The sequence below is a fragment of the Electrona antarctica genome, assembly GCF_951216825.1.
Source record: "Electrona antarctica genome assembly, chromosome: 8".
Classification (NCBI taxonomy): Eukaryota; Metazoa; Chordata; class Actinopteri; order Myctophiformes; family Myctophidae; genus Electrona; species Electrona antarctica.
The window spans coordinates 21,852,031-21,869,240 of record NC_136789.1 but is presented as its reverse complement, the minus strand read 5'-3'; the positions used below and the strand labels follow the sequence as shown (position 1 = coordinate 21,869,240).

At 42.1% G+C, this 17,210-nt stretch overlaps 2 protein-coding genes across 2 annotated transcripts in view; one reads left to right on the top strand and one right to left on the bottom strand.

The window, feature by feature from the left end:
• The window catches only part of septin8a (septin 8a), a 40,005-nt gene extending 30,197 nt beyond the window's left edge, over nt 1-9,808 (bottom strand). The window contains exon 1 of the mRNA XM_079507324.1: nt 9,670-9,808. Coding sequence (XP_079363450.1) covers nt 9,670-9,699 — 30 coding nt within the window. The 5' untranslated portion in view covers nt 9,700-9,808. The remainder of the gene's footprint in view (nt 1-9,669) is intronic.
• Nucleotides 9,809-11,367: 1,559 nt separating this feature from the next.
• sowahaa (sosondowah ankyrin repeat domain family member Aa) lies at nt 11,368-13,850 on the top strand. Its single transcript, XM_079508469.1, has one exon. The coding sequence runs from the start codon at nt 11,413-11,415 to the stop codon at nt 12,910-12,912; it is 1,500 nt and encodes a 499-aa protein (XP_079364595.1). The 5' UTR covers nt 11,368-11,412; the 3' UTR covers nt 12,913-13,850.
• The last annotated feature ends 3,360 nt before the right edge of the window (nt 13,851-17,210 follow it).

The following is a 17,210-nucleotide window of genomic DNA, read 5'->3' as shown; positions in this document are numbered from 1 at the left end:
CAACTGTGTGGCACAAAGATAGCGATTGGATTAGCAAATACCTGATTTATAAGCTATACGACTTTGTTTTACCCTAAATAATCGATTTTTATTAAATTAATCAACCATCTTTTTTAAATAATCGATTAAATCGGTACGTTTGATTAACTGTTGTTTCCCTACTCAGTCAGCATGCAAATGTGTAACTGTGCAGCGTGATGAGATGGGGGTAGCGTGAGAGGGAGAGAGAGGGAAAGGGAGCACGAGAAAATTGGGCTGACTTGTGCAAGGCAGGGTTTAACGTCAAGCGAGTGAAGCAACACACATACAGTGTGATCCGACTTGAGCTGAGCAAGGCAATACAGGACTGAACAGTTGTACAACCGCACATTATTATAACAATGGCCCCAGTTGACAGACAGATCAATGTGCTCCGGGTCTGTAAATAGGAATTAGGGTACACAATTCTAAATTCAAATAGCAGTGACATTTGATTGCAGTAAATGTCATTAATCAAAAATTCAAAATCCTAAACAACAATGCATTGGATGAAGGCAAAGGAGATGCATAAAGATGAATGAATCAAAGATAATGCTCAGTTCCACGGGGAGACCGAGGGGGATAGAACAATACGCCATAGCTACGATAAGGTAAATAGATAGAGGTGGGGATAATTCTAATTTTGCTGGTCAACCACTTCATGCATGAACCCATTAAAACCAAATAAGCATCCGTGTCATTTTAGATTCTTGCAGTTGCTATTAAAAAAAAATAGCAGATATACAAGCTCAAAGTGGGGCACAACATAGACTCAGCTGCTATTTTTTTTAAAAATTGAAAAATCAGAAGAGAACTACTGATTTAGAAGGGATTTGTAGAATCAGCCTCAGGTCTTAATGGGTTAACGAAATGCTTGTTACATGAAGCCAAGAAAACACGGTAGCCCACAGTGCGGAGGACGCCGTGACTGAAGCTTGAGGAGATACTAATCTGGAAGAAAGCAGAAATGAGACGTGCCACGGGTCTGGACTGACTGACAGATAGCTAGACGCTAGAGGGGAAGGTGTGTGACCATCAGCCTGGAATGGAAACATGTAGTAAAAAACTAAAAAAAAAGAACGCAAGTTATTTTGATAATGTATTTATCTGAGGATGTGTGTATGAATTGGAAACCTGTGGAACGGAGGATGTGGAGTATGTATGCAGACAGTGAATGAGGGCCACAAAGGGGCATGCAGACCAAACCTGCCTGCCTGTGTTATCTTGAAGGATCAGACAACTGCAGACGTGGACACAAATTCCCCGAGCCAAGATCCAACAAGCTGTGTGTGTGTGTGTGTGTGTGTGTGTGGCTGCGTGCATGCACAGTCTTTCAGTGTGTGTGTGTGAGTGGGTGTGCTGTTAGTGTGTACAGTCGTTCAGTGCATGCATGTGCACATCACTGCGGTCTCAGACAAACCAAGTAATTGCAGTGTTGCCGTTTTTCCTTTACCTGAGTTGAGTTTTTGTCATTTATGTAAGTTAGTGACTTTCTTGCCATCAACAGATTCATAATATAACAGGTAATTTCTAAAGTAGACTAAATCATGGTAAATGAGAAAAGTAACTCGCCGGGCCAGCTATGTTTTCTATTTTCGACAACAGCGGTAGGCTACATGAACAATGTAGAGTGTGTGTGTGTGTGTGTGTGTGTGTGTGTGTGTGTGTGTGTGTGTGTGTGTGTGTGTGTCTGTGTGTGAATGACCTAGTGAATGACAGCACAGCATGCAGTCGCATGTGGCAGCTAAATGTTCCATCACCCATGCTAGGGCTCACTGAGGAAACTATGAGCCATCCATCTATACATTTATCCATCCATCCATGATAGAGCAAAGAAGAGCAGAGAATACTCTTCCAGGTATGAGTGGAATGAAGGTTTTCAGGTCAATTGTCCCACGTTGAGTAAACAACACATTTCCCAGGCCAGCGTATCGCTGTCGCTGGCCCAACAGGAAATGACTAAGAGTGTGTGTGTGTGTGTGTGTGTGTGTGTGTGTGTGTGTGTGTGTGTGTGTGTGTGTGTGTGTGTGTGTGTGTGTGTGTGTGTGTGCGCGCTGAGAGTGGTCTAGTCAAACTGATACCGAGGTATGTTCACGGTTCCCTCGAGGCTAAACAGCCGATAATGGATATTTAATAGACATCTTGCCAAGAAACAGCTTTGACTGAAAAACCCCAACATATTCAAGGGGTAAAAAACGGTTGATGTATTGTTCCAGCATCCACTCTGCAATGTCTGCATGTAATTCTAACATTGGATACACAAAACGGTTTGCTGGAAAATAAAAACTAGAGTATTGTCCATCCGATAACTCGAGAACCGTTCGCCCCATCGACTTCAAATTCGACACGCGTTCCACACCACCACAGGGAGTGCTGTCCCCAGTGTCGGGTCAGGCGGATACACCTTTGTCCAGAACCAGCACAAAGGCCTCTGCCCGGGCTCTGGACCTGATCACCCCTATATCTCCATATATGGAGCTGGCCTGTTCTGACATCACATCACTTCATATCTGGGCATTCCTGACAGAACTCCAGTCCATATATAGGAATAAAGGGACACAGACAGATGGGTGGAACAGGTATATCTGACATGGGTACAACAGGTATTGTATAGCCGGGTGGGGCATGGATCTCCAACTTCCATGGTTACTGAATCGGTGCTCTACAGCCGGGCACCGGTCTAGTCTCCTGAATCGTTTATAGACATCACCTTTTCTTCATCTATTCACAGATGAAATTATAATCACTTTAGCTTGGATTGATGGGAAGGAAGAACCCATTAACTGTACTGAATACAATGGTGTAATGTCGTCAGACTATTGAAGTAATGAATAACTTGCTATCCCACTCTAAATCACCCTATTGTTAGTGATAAATTATTTCCAAATGGAGCATCTGGTGAAATTACGGATCTCCCGTTTGTTTTATCATGAAATGCTAAAGTAAAAAAAGATACATTTTCAAATGGGCCCATACATTCTCAATTATCGTACAACGCCAATGTATGCTGAAGGCAAAAACTGGGTCAACTCACACACATGCATGCACATTGCATATGGGACCTACAATCACATTGGTCCCTCTGCCAGCGAGTTTGCCTGATTGTATTCGAAATACTCATATTCATGAATTCTCTCCTCCAGACAGTACTCTACCTACCCGTCTCAGTTCTCATCTCTCCAAAGTCTCTCCATCTCTGCTTCCATCTCCTTTCATTCACCCACGCACATATAAACAAACGGTCTGTGTCTATGTCAGAACTGACAGAGGATTAAGCCAGACAGCAACAGGCTGACGGGTTGTGACACTGGTACCACTACTCATATCTCATAAATGGTATATAGTTATTATAGTACTAATGTGCATAACATGAACTGCTGATCAGGAAAGCTCAACTAGAGCCATTGTTGCATGCATCAAATGGATGTGTCATTTTACCTGCATGATGTATGATGTTAAGAGCACCCCTCACTTCACACAAGTGTGATTATTTTTAGGTATACCGATACCGCCATACCGTCGGTAAACAGTGATTGCGGTAACTACCACGACAACAAAAAATCCATACCACCCCAGCCCTATACTTCAAATCATAAAGGGAGGTAGAAAGTATATCAGGATATTGAGGTTTTGACCATCTCCTGCCTCACACTTCTGATTTTGCCCTGGTCTGTTCTTGCCATCAGCCACTCTCCCTGCTGCTGGTAGGGTTAAGGTTCAACCCTCTGAGTCTAGTAAAAAAATGCAGATGGCTGAGATTTTGGTCATGAGTGTGTCATCAGTCATCCATGAGGAGCAACGTAAAACATGGTCGCTGTCTCAGCTGTCTGATTATTATCATACCCATGCCTGCGCTACTCACACAGACCAACACACACATGCGTCATATGCCTTGCATTTCTGCTCAGTCTCATCGCTCATATGCCCGACAGGAAAGACAAAAAAAGACTAGACAGACTGGAGAAATTTTACGAGACAGATGTTCAGCGAGCTCCTATTTCCTGATATGACCACTGCATAGGGACAGACAAAATGTCATGCTGCAAACAGACGTGTAAAAGTGCATTCATTACAAATGCATTACAGTTGCATCTCTGGCAGAGACTTACAAAATGTGAGTGGGTGGATTGAATTCTGTGTCACTTTGCACGAATGAATTTCGTGCAAAACTTGGAATGGATGCGTCTCATATAGCAAGCAACATCATTTCATTTTTTATTATTTTTTTAATCAGAATTTGAAGGTTTTCAGAAACCCAAAACCTTAGGTTAGGTTTTAGGAGGCGTTTTTAGAATCGGCCTCAGGACTAAGTGGGTTAAAGGGACACTTCACCCTTTTTGCAAAGAAATATATGTTAATGACGTTTAGAATATTTAGAACACTTTCCTGGAGGTCTTTATGTGTGTAATATGTGGTTTTAGATCTTTTAGATTTTAGCAGTGAGCCCAGTGTCTATGATGTCATGGACACTGGGCTCACTTACTTCCTGGACTACATCAAGGTATGGAATGGAGGTAAGGTCACCAACGTCATTTTCGCTATCATGCAATTCCAGACGGCAGATTCGTCGCACCATGGGAGCCAAACTAGACCCGGAAGTTCTGTGGAATGCATTGGATGCAGTGAGAGCCCATTGACCAGCTCATGAACACTATTTCTGAATGACTGAGATCTTTTGTAAAAAGTAATCGCTTCTGGAAAATAACAGAAGACATACAACACATTATTGTCTGCTGTGTTGCTTTTCGATGTGTACACTGTGTAATTTTATAGAGGTATCTAAAGAGCCAGTGCCAAGTATTGCAAGACTGTCCACCGTTTCCTGTCTGGCAGCCAAATCTCGCGATACCTCCGACACTGGGCTCACTGCTAAAAATCTAAAATATCTAAAACCACATATTACACACATAAAGACCCCCAGGAAAGTGTTCTAAATCTTCTAAACATCATTAACATATATTTTTTTGCAAAAAGGGTGAAGTGTCCCTTTAAAGCAGAATGAAATGTAGGTAATTTTGCCTAATTGTGCTTTAACACAAGCTGTCGTTAATGGTGGCCATATGGATTTGGGGCCTTACAAACTTTGCTCACATTTTTACGAGAGGCATGGCGGCTCAATTTGTTTCTTAACCTTCATAGATGATAAATCCACTGAGAAATGGACCTTTGCTCTCCGCGGTCACGGAAGTATCAGAAATGACCGAACTGAGAGAAATGGAAACGTTTATTTTCCTGTCATGTTTAATGATAAAACATAGACAAATGTAATGTACATGAACGTGGTGCTCTGTAAAACTTTAAAGCAAATTAAGTAAGAATTTTGAGTAGCACAACATATTGACATAAAAACACTGGACTTTTGATGTCAATATTTTCTAATCAAAATGTTGTTGACGATTAAAGGGAGTACTTGGATTCAGCAATCAGGAAAAGGGGGTACTGAAGACCAAAAACTTTGAAAACCACTGACCTAGAGGAAACCTACATGAATATGTACAGTACACTACTACACAAAAAGAAAAAAGGGCCCCAGGCCAGCTGGTTTGGAACACAGGACCTTCTTGTTGTGAGGAAACTGAGCATTAACCACTTAAACCACCTTACGTTTACGGTATATACTTTGTCTGGGGTCCCCCTGGGGTCTACGCCACTAGGCGCCCTCCTTTTTATCCGACACCAATTCCCTTCACCAGAAATAGCAGATGTACAAGCTCTTGACGCGTTGAGTTACAACACGATGTGAGCTTGTTACTGTAGATCTGTTATTTCACATATTTTGTGTTTGCCTATGAGATGCCCCGAATAGTTGTATAGTATTTAGTTAATCAGGTAATGCTCAGCAGCTCAGGTCATTAACAACAGGTTCTCCTCTATTCATGAGAGTAAAGTACTACAATATGGATTGATATAGACAAGTGCTTCTTGCAAATCCACTATTAACAAATCAATAGCATTGGATCCATGAATATTGACTGGGATTTAACATCAAGCCTGGAAAAAGAAAAGGGTTTTACAACTTGTGGGATTTATTACTTTGTCCACTATCAGTATAATGCACGCTACTTGGAAAACAAAACATTGCAGTGTACTTGCCAGGGGTTCAATTAGGCAGATACAGAAGTCTGTGCAATTCATAGAGGCAGAGGGCATTGCTTCTGCAGCTATTTACTGCTGCATGCGTAGATATAGCAAAGTCCCAGAAGACAATTGGGTAGATACTAGATCTCACACATTGTGCACTGTGTCGGAGCAGAGAATCCCCATGGAAACATGGGAACACCTGTGCCTGTGTCAATGCGAGTGGGAGACACCACTCGCATTGACGAGGGAGAGACCAAAATGGCATATGAGTCAACTGTTGCACTTGCATCTCTGGCAGAGGGACATCGACTTACAAAATGTGAGTGGGTGGATCGAATCTGTGTCACTATCACAGTGCAAGGGCACTCCCATAGCATAACTGTTCCTAGTAACATCTTCTTATGAACATGTTTATATATATTTTTAAACAATGTCCTTTCTAGTCTTGTGACTTGTCTATTGATGGCATTATGGCGTTGATGGTCTGGTTGTAGCGTTGGGGGAGAGACTGGAAATACATGTTCAGACAATTGAGATGAGATAAACACAGAATTTGAGTTGATCATAAATTTTTTGATGTATGATATGTGTGAGGTTTTGAAGGGTTGGATAAGTGCAGCTCATTTTGAATGTAGTGGCTTTGTCATACAGTTTGAAATAGTGAGGTCTGTTTACCGTATTTGTTTTTTATAACGCTTAAGGGTTGTGTAACATGCCTAATGCCCACTTCAGTGAAAATAACTCAACTGCCTCACAAATTGGATCCTTTTCAGGTAGCAGACTGGATTAGACAATGCATATTTTCATCATACATGCCATGGTCACGTTGTGCTGGCAAATGGAAGGTTTGCTATTCGAACCAGGTCTGCGGCAAACACGAAGTGCCTGCCAATGGCCAATAGTGGTTACATCTGCACCGCTTAAACAATGAATGAAAAAGCCAAAACATTCCTCAACAGGTCATTGCAATGTAAAAAATGTCATTGTATTGTGCATACTTGCTGTAGATAATGTAAGCCCATGTAAATCTTTCTTTTAGAATAAGAGTATCAAGTGTTGCCTTGGACTTGCCTCACACACGTTGCGTTGTTCTTTCAGAACTATGTATGGACTTTGGCAATGAAATATAGCAGTGGAATGTTTTAATTGATTCCCATTTTCCTGCATTCCACTTTTGGACCCCACTCTCCAAACCCCCACACCCACAGTGTTGGAAAAAACATGGGGTGTATCTATAGATGAATATTAACCCATTGAGACCTGGAACGCATCCATGTCACGTTAGCGTTTAACCACATTAACCATTAACCCATTTTCCTGCATTCCACTTTTGGACCCCACTCTCCAAACCCCCACACCCACAGTGTTTTGGACCCCACTCTCCAAACCCCCACACCCACAGTGTGGGGTGTATCTATAGATGAATATTAACTCATGAGTCATGACAGAGTGAACGCAGAGCCTCATCGGTCTCCTACTGTATAGGACATGACAGACTTGCCTCTAGGCTGCTCTCTAGCCTGTATGTTCTCTATACAAATAACAAGAATTGTGACACTGGAGTCAGGGTGCAAGAACCACATTCAGACCATTACAGTGTGCTTTTACTTAGCGGAGCAACGTGGAAATGCAATGGCAGAGACTTTGGAAGGAACATGTGTCTGAAGTAGATGATAAAATAATGTTGAGACTTGACAGGATGAATGCAAACTGAATTGACGTGGCATGTCACTCCTTATCTCCCCGACAGAGATGGCCAAAGGACTTTCAGTTTTATGTACACACAAAACACGTTGCTTTCATAATGCAAAGGCTTGCCAAATAAGCCCTCATTTTGCACTGCTTGTTATAAGGCGGTCTTTGAAGCTAATTTGATTTTATGCAGGCAGGCCTCATGGTATACAGGCAATCTTCTCAGGGGTCAGTAAGCATAACATGTTAAACATGCCATGGGCCATTTCATTATGTAACAATATCAACAACTAGATCTCCTCATAGGCTCACTGCTCACACAACAATGAGTGAGATCAATGAGGAAAAGCATACACATTGTTGGATAGCAGCCGATATTGATCAGCTTGGTGTGGCTCTCTGCCAGCAGAACTAAACCTCAAGCTAAACTAACCACAATCAGGACCAATCCTGATTGGTGTAGGCTAAACCCAACCAACCGCACATCCCTATCGATATCTAGACATAATTAACAGAGTGACCTTAAAGCAAACTGTCAGGCGAGTGAATTATTCAATGTGGTCTCACTTAGTTCAGAAAATCAGCCAGACAGACAGACACTGACTGCATTAGGCAGGTCATAATGCCTGCGTCTGTGCCTGCAGTCTGAGTCTCAGCATTCATCTCACCTCCACCACCAAATCAATTTCCTAATTTTGTATTCCAAAGGAGAGATCCAAGAAATGGCCACTCTGCAATGTCTTAGCACCCTCTTTTGGAAACTTACTTGGCCAGTATCCCAAACTTGTTTGCACATTCTTGTACCCCCTCCTCCTCTCCCCAAAGACTGGTATTGTGACATTAAGTGATAGGAGTGGCCATGAGCGTGCTCTACTGTAATTAATCGTATCTTTTTATCCCTGCAACGGTCAACAACTGGTTAAAAGTTAATATCCCACCCCAGGACCCTGATGTAGCCTACTGCACATTACATGCATGTTACAGAATTACTTTCTATGTCTGGAGGGATGTTTGAAAAAAAGGCGGAGTGAGCTTGTGTTCTTCTCTTTTGAGTTTTGACACAGTTCCCCAAGTCTTTATAGTACTGAATATGGGATTATGAAACAATACAGCATACATGCCATTCTCAAATCTCTAGTGGGGCCTCTTGTGACCTGCATCTGCAAATTGAGGAACCTACAAATACAAAAGGTACCTGATATGTGATCACCAACTAAGCCTGTAGAAAGTTATTAAGATATTCATGCCATATAGTTTTAACTTAGTTACAATACATAGTATCAGGTTAATCAAGTAATAGTACTATTCTTCTTAATGGTAAGGGTGTAGTTAGCATTATGAGTTAAGTACAACTGGACTTGAAGTATGATTCATTTGACTCCTCAGTCAGTCAGGAAGTTGCACCCAAACCACATGCTTCAATGCTCATCATAGTTCTGTTTGCTCAACCAACCACCACAACACTGACAAGACAGCCCGTCACAATGTAGCAGTTTATCCAAACAGAATAGCTGGGGCCCCTCTCTCTCTGTGCAGTTCCACGAAGCTACTACACGTTACGTACATCGTTATTATGTGCAACAACTACATCCGTTTGGCATGTGCAAAAACAGCAGTTATGCACAAAAAGGCAAAAGTAATTAATTATAGTGTGTGTGTGATGTTTCTAAATACACGCGTTTGTCCTAGAACGAACCCAATCACCACCACATAAATCACCTCCACCATCTCGTCAGTCGTCTCTCTGGCCATCAGGCTATGTGAGGCTTTGCCCACTTTAACCAAGAAAGAAGAATAATAAGAATGCAGCCAAAAGGTATTCAATCGTCTCGGTCAGGACGCCCACAACGAAACGTGTTCGCGATCGCGTTTACTTACAGAAAATATGTCAACGTCGGTGGCAGCCATGGTGCGGAATGGATGATGTTTGTGACTCAGTCAGAAGCCTAGCTACTACTGAGCTCACTGGAGCCTGGTTCAGTTCAGTCCGTCTGCTGCTGAACGGAACACACACTGAACAATATGGCCACTTCCTGGAAACTCCCATTCTGCTTGAGGAATGGTAGAGTCTGCATCCCATGGCCCGGCGGGACGTTTCAGTCGCGCTGCGATTGGCTACTGGATTATATCTATTAATGCATATCAGCGCAAATCAAAATGATTATATTATTGGACAACTATCTAAATTTAAAAAATATCTTAAATATGAGCAATATTTAACAATTTACTTACAGTTTGTATAACCCAAACCAAATTATATTTTAAAAAAAATCACACCCGTGTGAAGGGAGGGGCGCTCTTATCATCTTACAACATCGAGGACGATTTGCGCAGTAACAGACAAAACAAACATTAAACTCTGTTCATTGTTAATGGCATTTAATGTTTGTGTTGGAGACATAACAAACATTAAACTCTGTCCATTGTCAATGGCGTTTTTAATGTTTGTCTAAGGAAAAACAAACATTAAACCTGCATATAGGAGCGCCCCTTTTTGGGGTTTTGACAAGATTTTTAGACATTCTAGTCTGCTCATTTTGAGTGACAGTTTCCACGCGTGAGCGAGCGGTTGACAACCAACCAGCCAATCACAGCGGGACTGGCCCTCCGGAACATGGGATCTACTATACTCCATAGGAATGTGTCATTAACAAGCCAGGACAGGAGCGAGGAGATATGGAACGATTGCAATGTCTCGTAAGAATTCTCTTCATGTGTTCATCATGTTGTAGTAGCCTAGCTGGCTGGCCCATAGTTGCAATACAAAGCTTTATGCACATTTCAAATTCTCATACACTGTTGCTTCCCAACCCCAAAGCTCTCTTTAGACATGTAGTAAGTAGTAATAAATAATAATAATAATAATCATAATCATAATTTCAAGTTAATTTTCAACACTGATGAAAAATAAATTAAATGTATGATAATTAGTTTTGCTGCCTTTTTGTTAATAGACTAGATATATATGAATAAATAGACGTGAGATAGCCATAATGAAATCACACTTAGTGATGGGGCAATGGCTAGATAGACGTAATAATAATAGGCCAATAATAAATAACCTTAGCAAGTCATGACCAGTGCAAAGATATAAATGTATCCATGGCATGCGCATGGAATAATTGTGGGTGCGTAGTTTTTACTGAATTATTTCCCCTTCTTCTTAATTCGCTTTAAACCCTGGCTGCAACCCACGAGGAATATATGAACACACAGCAAAGCTGGTCATTTTGATATGAAATTAGTGCATGCCTGCCTGCATGATAGCCCGGTTGCCTTTCGTTTGGCTAATTGGATCAATGGATGTTATTACAATATTATAGCCAACTACTAAAAAGATACATTTGTTAGACTATCGGTGAGTCTGTAGTGTACTGTCTCTGCCCACAAGAGTGGGATGTGCATAAATTATTCAAATCGTTTCCACGTCTGCGTTTTCCCCGGAAACTGCAGGTAGTAGGAGTCACAGGTAACCTACGCCAGGTAGGCGCTACTGGGTACATGACAAAGGAATTATATTCTGCACAGCAGCAACAACACTACAACAGTGACACACTAGTTATATTGTTCTGCTAGAAAAACACATTTTAAATAGTCTATCGTTTTAGACAGTCTTTCTTTATGGCGGTGACTCAAGACGCGATCCTGTCCTTGTTGATAGAAGAAGGGGGCAAAGTAAAGAATTCCGACTTCTTTAATAAGTTCAAAGGTGCCGTGAACTGTGCCGATCCCGCGGAGAAGAAGCGCAACAGGGAACTCTTCAAGACAATCGTCAACAACGTCGCCGTCGTGAAAGAAATCGACGACGTCAAGTATGTTGTGGTCAGGAAAAAGTACCAGCACCTGCTGAAGGAGAACCAAGGTGAGGAACGTCATTCGGAAAAGAACACTGACGAAGAGCTGCTCCCGGTGGCCGCACAACATGAGCATGAGCACCACCCACAGTCTGCACAGACTGCTGCTAACAAAGAGACCCCTGCTGAGGGTGCAGGAGGGGAGACATCTGTTTGTGAGAGTTCTCAAGAAGAAGTCCAAGGTAATTCAAATGAAAATGAGCCACTTACACCCAAATTGCCTTCTCCTATAGCACTGGCATTGCAAAGATGCAAATTCGGGGATTTCAGTTTAAAACCTAAAAGAGCCCTGTATTTTGACATAGTCCAGGACTCAGACACAAAAGGGGAAAGTCGTCCAAGTGGAGAGGCTTTGGGTTTAAATAAGACCACTGCCACACACAGCAAACCCTTTGCATTGCCTCTGAGGATGCCACCGACTACTAAGATAGAAGTACACAGACTGAAAGGCTCAGAATCGGACGACCTCCACCTCCCGGAGAAAAGCAACCCAGACACAGACCCATATGACTCCTTCAGGCACAAGAGAAAGCCTTCAGTGGAGAGCACCAACCTGAACTCTCCTCAGCCGAGGAGGTCAGTGAAGAGCACAAAGCCCTCAGAGGAGCCCAAAGAGTCCAGTAGAGCCCCCTCCGCGGTTCCCCTAGAGCAGTCCGAGCACGAGTGGCTGGTCAAATCCGCCGCCGGCCACTGGAGCCAGGTTTACGGAATGCTACTGAATGACCATCAGCTGGCCGAAAAGAGGGACTTCATGTCGGGGTTCACTGCTCTCCACTGGGCGGCCAAGAGCGGAAACAGTGACATGCTGTCTAAGATGATTGAAATATCCAGAGACAGAGGTACTGACATTGACATTAACGCTAAGACACACGGCGGCTACACTCCATTGCACATTGCAGCACTGCATGATCAGGAATTTATATTGGCCAAGCTGGTGGATGAGTATGGGGCTGACGTGAATGTGAGGGACAACTGCGGCAAGAGGGCCTATCACTATCTCCACAAAGGCATTTCAGAGAGGGTGAGGGGCCTTCTGGGCGAGCCCAAAGCCCCACCAGCCCAGGAGAGTGCCATGCAGCAGGAGAAGGACGAAGTGGATCTGTTTCCGGATCTGTTTCCGGATCTGTCCAAGGGTCTCCATACAATAAGTCGTCTCTTCCAGCCCCACATGACGGGGCACAAGAAGAAGCACAAGCAGAGACCAGGGATCTATTCTGTGGGCGATGACACCAGAGAGGAGAGGGAGGAGAGTGGCTCCTACCTATAGTCATGTCAGTATGTGTTGTTGATGTAATCGCAGAACTCTGGCCACTAGCCATCGTATTTCCATGATACAAGAGCCTTTGAATAACAAATAGGTCGTTTATATTTATGTAAAAATGATCGCCATAGGGAAGCAGGGATTCTTTTCTGATGGTCTCTATATCTAGGTCGTCCTCAGTTGTGATTTTTACCTTATTCTGAATTGAATGTCCGGCAGTGAAGAAAGCCACAGTGAAATATTATGTTTCATCATGACTTATTTGAGATATCTCTGTACTGGCATAAACATTACTCCTTATTTTCTTTATTCTTATACTAATGTTGTGGACTGGACGCTGACATTAACAGAAAAGCACAAAAACAGACTGAATGTTTAGGTGAAGACTGTGAGAGCCATTGTATCATTGTATGACACTACTGTTTTATTCTAATGTTATGACACTCACATTGACCGAAAAGCACAAAAGGGACTGATAGAGCCCTTGTATCATTTCACAACACTTCATTTCTGTTGGGGCCAACAAAATTAATTGCAGAGAGCACTTAAAACAGACAAAACATTTATTTCACACTGTTGAGCTTTCATCGTCCATTCTGTGGTGCCATATGAGCTGCATAACCTATTGTGATTATCCCGTGATTATAAGCTGATTATGAAGTTAGTACATTCCATAACTTATTGAAGGAGGTATTGTAGCAAGCAGATCTGTTTCAATTCACATTTCACAACCATTACCATCATGCGTGTTTAACTTATTATTTAACTGTATTTAATTTCTCATACAGTCTACATTGCAACATTATGTATCAAAACTAAAGTGAGATTATACATATAGGCTACTACATGTCTACATCAAATCCTCATTGAGCAAAGTCTCAGCATTACTGTATGACATTGATAATGTTAATGTTTCTCTATTCTATTGTGTTAATCTATATGAAATCGCAGAGATTAAATATATATGTTGTGTTGGAAAATGTGGCTATTGTCTTAATATTATTGTCTCAACTGTAAGGATCTATTTACTGTCTTTCCTCTTGAGTGTTCAAATGACTTGATTTTCATTGCTATACTCATTTTGCTGATTAATTATTAACGCTCATGAGAATCATAAATATAGTATTTCAACATGAAACATGATGAATGGAATGAAGGAATTTCACTAACAGGAATAACTACAAATCCCACTTGAAAGGGATGGATTGTTTTCTGTACATGGTCTGGTTACAGGTGCTACATAGATCTCTCAGCGCGTGCCAAAATCAGCACTGAAATATGGCTCACATCCTTCTACTGGCTTGTTGAGACAGCTGAGACCCAGAGGGAGTCAGTCAGATGACTGACTGACGGCCTGCCGCGGAATGTGTGTGTGTGTGTGTGTGTGTGTGTGCGTGTGAGTGTGAGAGAGGGGGGGGGGGGGGGGGGGGGGGGGTTGGGGCATCAATGCCTGACTGGAAAAGTGTGCTAATGTCATCACAGGACCTGGCAGGCGACAGACGAGGAGAGAGGAGAGGAACATTTCCTGTGCATGTCGGTCTCTTTTTTTCCTCCAGTATGTGTTCCTGTCGCTTCTCATCAGCAAATGATCCCACGGTGCCGACTGGGTCTACGAGCCGGAACATACATTACGGTACAGATTAGAACAACAGTAAACATCAGTTCTGTCAGAAAGAGGGAATGAGGAGGTGAGAGGAGCCATTTGGAATCTAATATGTCCCACAGTAGGCCTCTTGTGTCGTTGTCTGCCCTTCATTTAGGTATCTTTGTATCTCTCTCTTTCTCTCATGATGTCATTTACCCGGCAGCATAACACTGTTACGTCAAGCTAGTCCCCCCCACCCCACCCCACCCCAACCACACGCACACGCACGCACGCACACACACACACACACACACAGGCCTCAGGGCCTGATGAAGCAAATGTTCCCATCTGCTGTCGTTGTTGTCGTCATCACATGGGCAGGGATGGAGATGAGAGGAGAAATACAAGGTCATGGGAAGATGAGGAAGCACAAATCATACGTTATTTCACAGTTTCATGTGTGAATCACTAACTTTTGTGACGTTTGTGATAAACATTCATAGTATACATCATGAAGTAGGAATGTTCGGAAACACAAACTGATGCTGTACTACAAATATTAGGCCTACTAGCTCTTTAGTGCATAGTTTGTCCACAGCTGTTTTATTTACCACTAGGCCAGCCAGTGGCAAGAAGGACACACGCACGTCGCACACCATGTGACACAACTCCATCTTGATGTGCAGATTGCTGTGTTCCTCCCACAGAGTCATGTTCCTTCCAGTTCGTTGTCTGGAGTGTTCTCAGTTACTTCGCTTCAGCAGCATTTGCAGTGCCATCGGCGTAAAATTACCGTAGGATTACCACATTTTCTGTCTGATCTGACATGCTCAGAAAATCCCCACATGGAAATGCCATTGTGTTGCATATCCTCCCCCAACTGCTTTCTTTGGGAATCAGATTAAAAGTGCTCTACAGTGTCACTTGTTTCCTCCTGGGCTTTCCTCTGCCACACGCCGACATGAAACGCTGTCTTTTCATTCATCCTCTCCCTTCTGACATCCCTCGGCTCATAATAACCGTTTGTTGTTGTTCACAAACAAACTGGGCAGCATTCCACCGTTGTTGGACTGCACGGGCCAGAGAAACACAAAAGAGATAGTAGACAGTATATGGGGAGGGAGGGAGACAAGGCAGTAAAACACCCTGTCAATCACAGAGGGATTATCTCTTGTTTGTATCTCTTACAAAATACAACTTTGGGAAATTAAAAATGTTTTAAGTCCACTAATTGTGGAAAAAAGTTCCAAAACCCTTCTTTACATTTCAAATAGTTTGGGAAATATTAACATCTTCCCTGTCTGACTGACTTTGTATCCATCTTTGAAAGCAATACATATACAAATATAACTACATTCAGCTGATCATAAAACTTCTGTTCTGTCATAGTTTCTTTAAACAAAATGTTTTCGTTTGTCCCTCGCTATCACACTGGCAATCAGTTTGACTCATCATCACACATGTCCCAGCCACTGTCTGCATTCTTCAACACCCTGGGGATGAATCCTTTCTCTCTTTGAGATCGGCTAGCTAGAATATGCAGCTATCATGTCCTCACAGTGGTGCCCATATAAGGAGTCCACAGGCTCTAAAGGATGCTTCAGTACAGTAAACAGACATACAAATTAAAGAGATGGTGCTAAAACAAAACAGCTAAATATTTGATTGAAAATGATACTGAAAACTACAATAAGGATGAGGTGGCAGATCTCTTCAGTCAGATCAGTTTTTGAGTGGTGCAACCACTCCAAGGAACAGCAATTGTTCCAGAAACAGAGAGAGAGATAGTGCTGCACTGTTGCCTGCTAATGAGAGAGAGAGAGAGAGAGAGAGAGAGAGAGAAGGGGGGGGGGGGGGGGGATTTGCACCACTCAGTTCACACGGGTGTGATTTTTTGTTAATGTAAGCCCTGATCTATAGGGCTAGGCAGTAGAATTCCGGATCGAGGGTCAGATGGGGTAGCCTGGGTTCCACTTCCAGCCTGATTTGCTGCGTTCCCGCGGATCTGAAATGTCACTTCGCAACTGACATTTCAGATCCGCGGAACGCAGCGAATCAGGCTGGAACCCAGGCTACAGATGGGGAGCATATGTTTTTTGTCTGTATGTATGCATGTATGAATGTGTATGCATTCATGTATTAATGTATGGTTATATTGTATACATGTTGATGTGTACATTTAGGTTAAATAGAATAATTATTTTGGACAATATGTATGATATGGAATTATGGATGATGTATTGTGTATATATCCTACTTATTTATATAGGATATACATTTTTTATATCAATTGAAGGAGTAGCCTATCTTTTTATAAGAGTAGCATAATTTGAAGCACAGTAGTCAGCGCGTAACTACTTAATTACAGAGGGGTGGGAATTTATAAGTTTTACTTCATCTCACTCCTTTTCGTATATGCTTAGATTTCATTCTTTATCTTTTCCCCTCTTTTTTGCTATAATTTAATTGATATTTATTTTCAATTGTTTTTCTTTATAATTTTGAATTGTTTCTGTTTTTATTGGCATATTCTAAATAAACATAACTAAACAAACAAAGAAAAAGAAAAAAAAACGTTTTGTAATCAAATTAAAAGTCTGGGTCAAGTCTTACACTCTCAGTTAAAGCTTTAATCTTGAAGTTATTTGAATGAAAGTCTGTATGGTACAGCATTAATACAATATTACTAGTTTAGATCTGCAGTGGTTGGAGGTGGTCT

Excerpts from the sequence above, each read along its gene's own strand:
- sowahaa (XM_079508469.1), top strand. The coding sequence starts at position 11,413 with ATGGCGGTGACTCAAGACGCGATCCTGTCCTTGTTGATAGAAGAAGGG.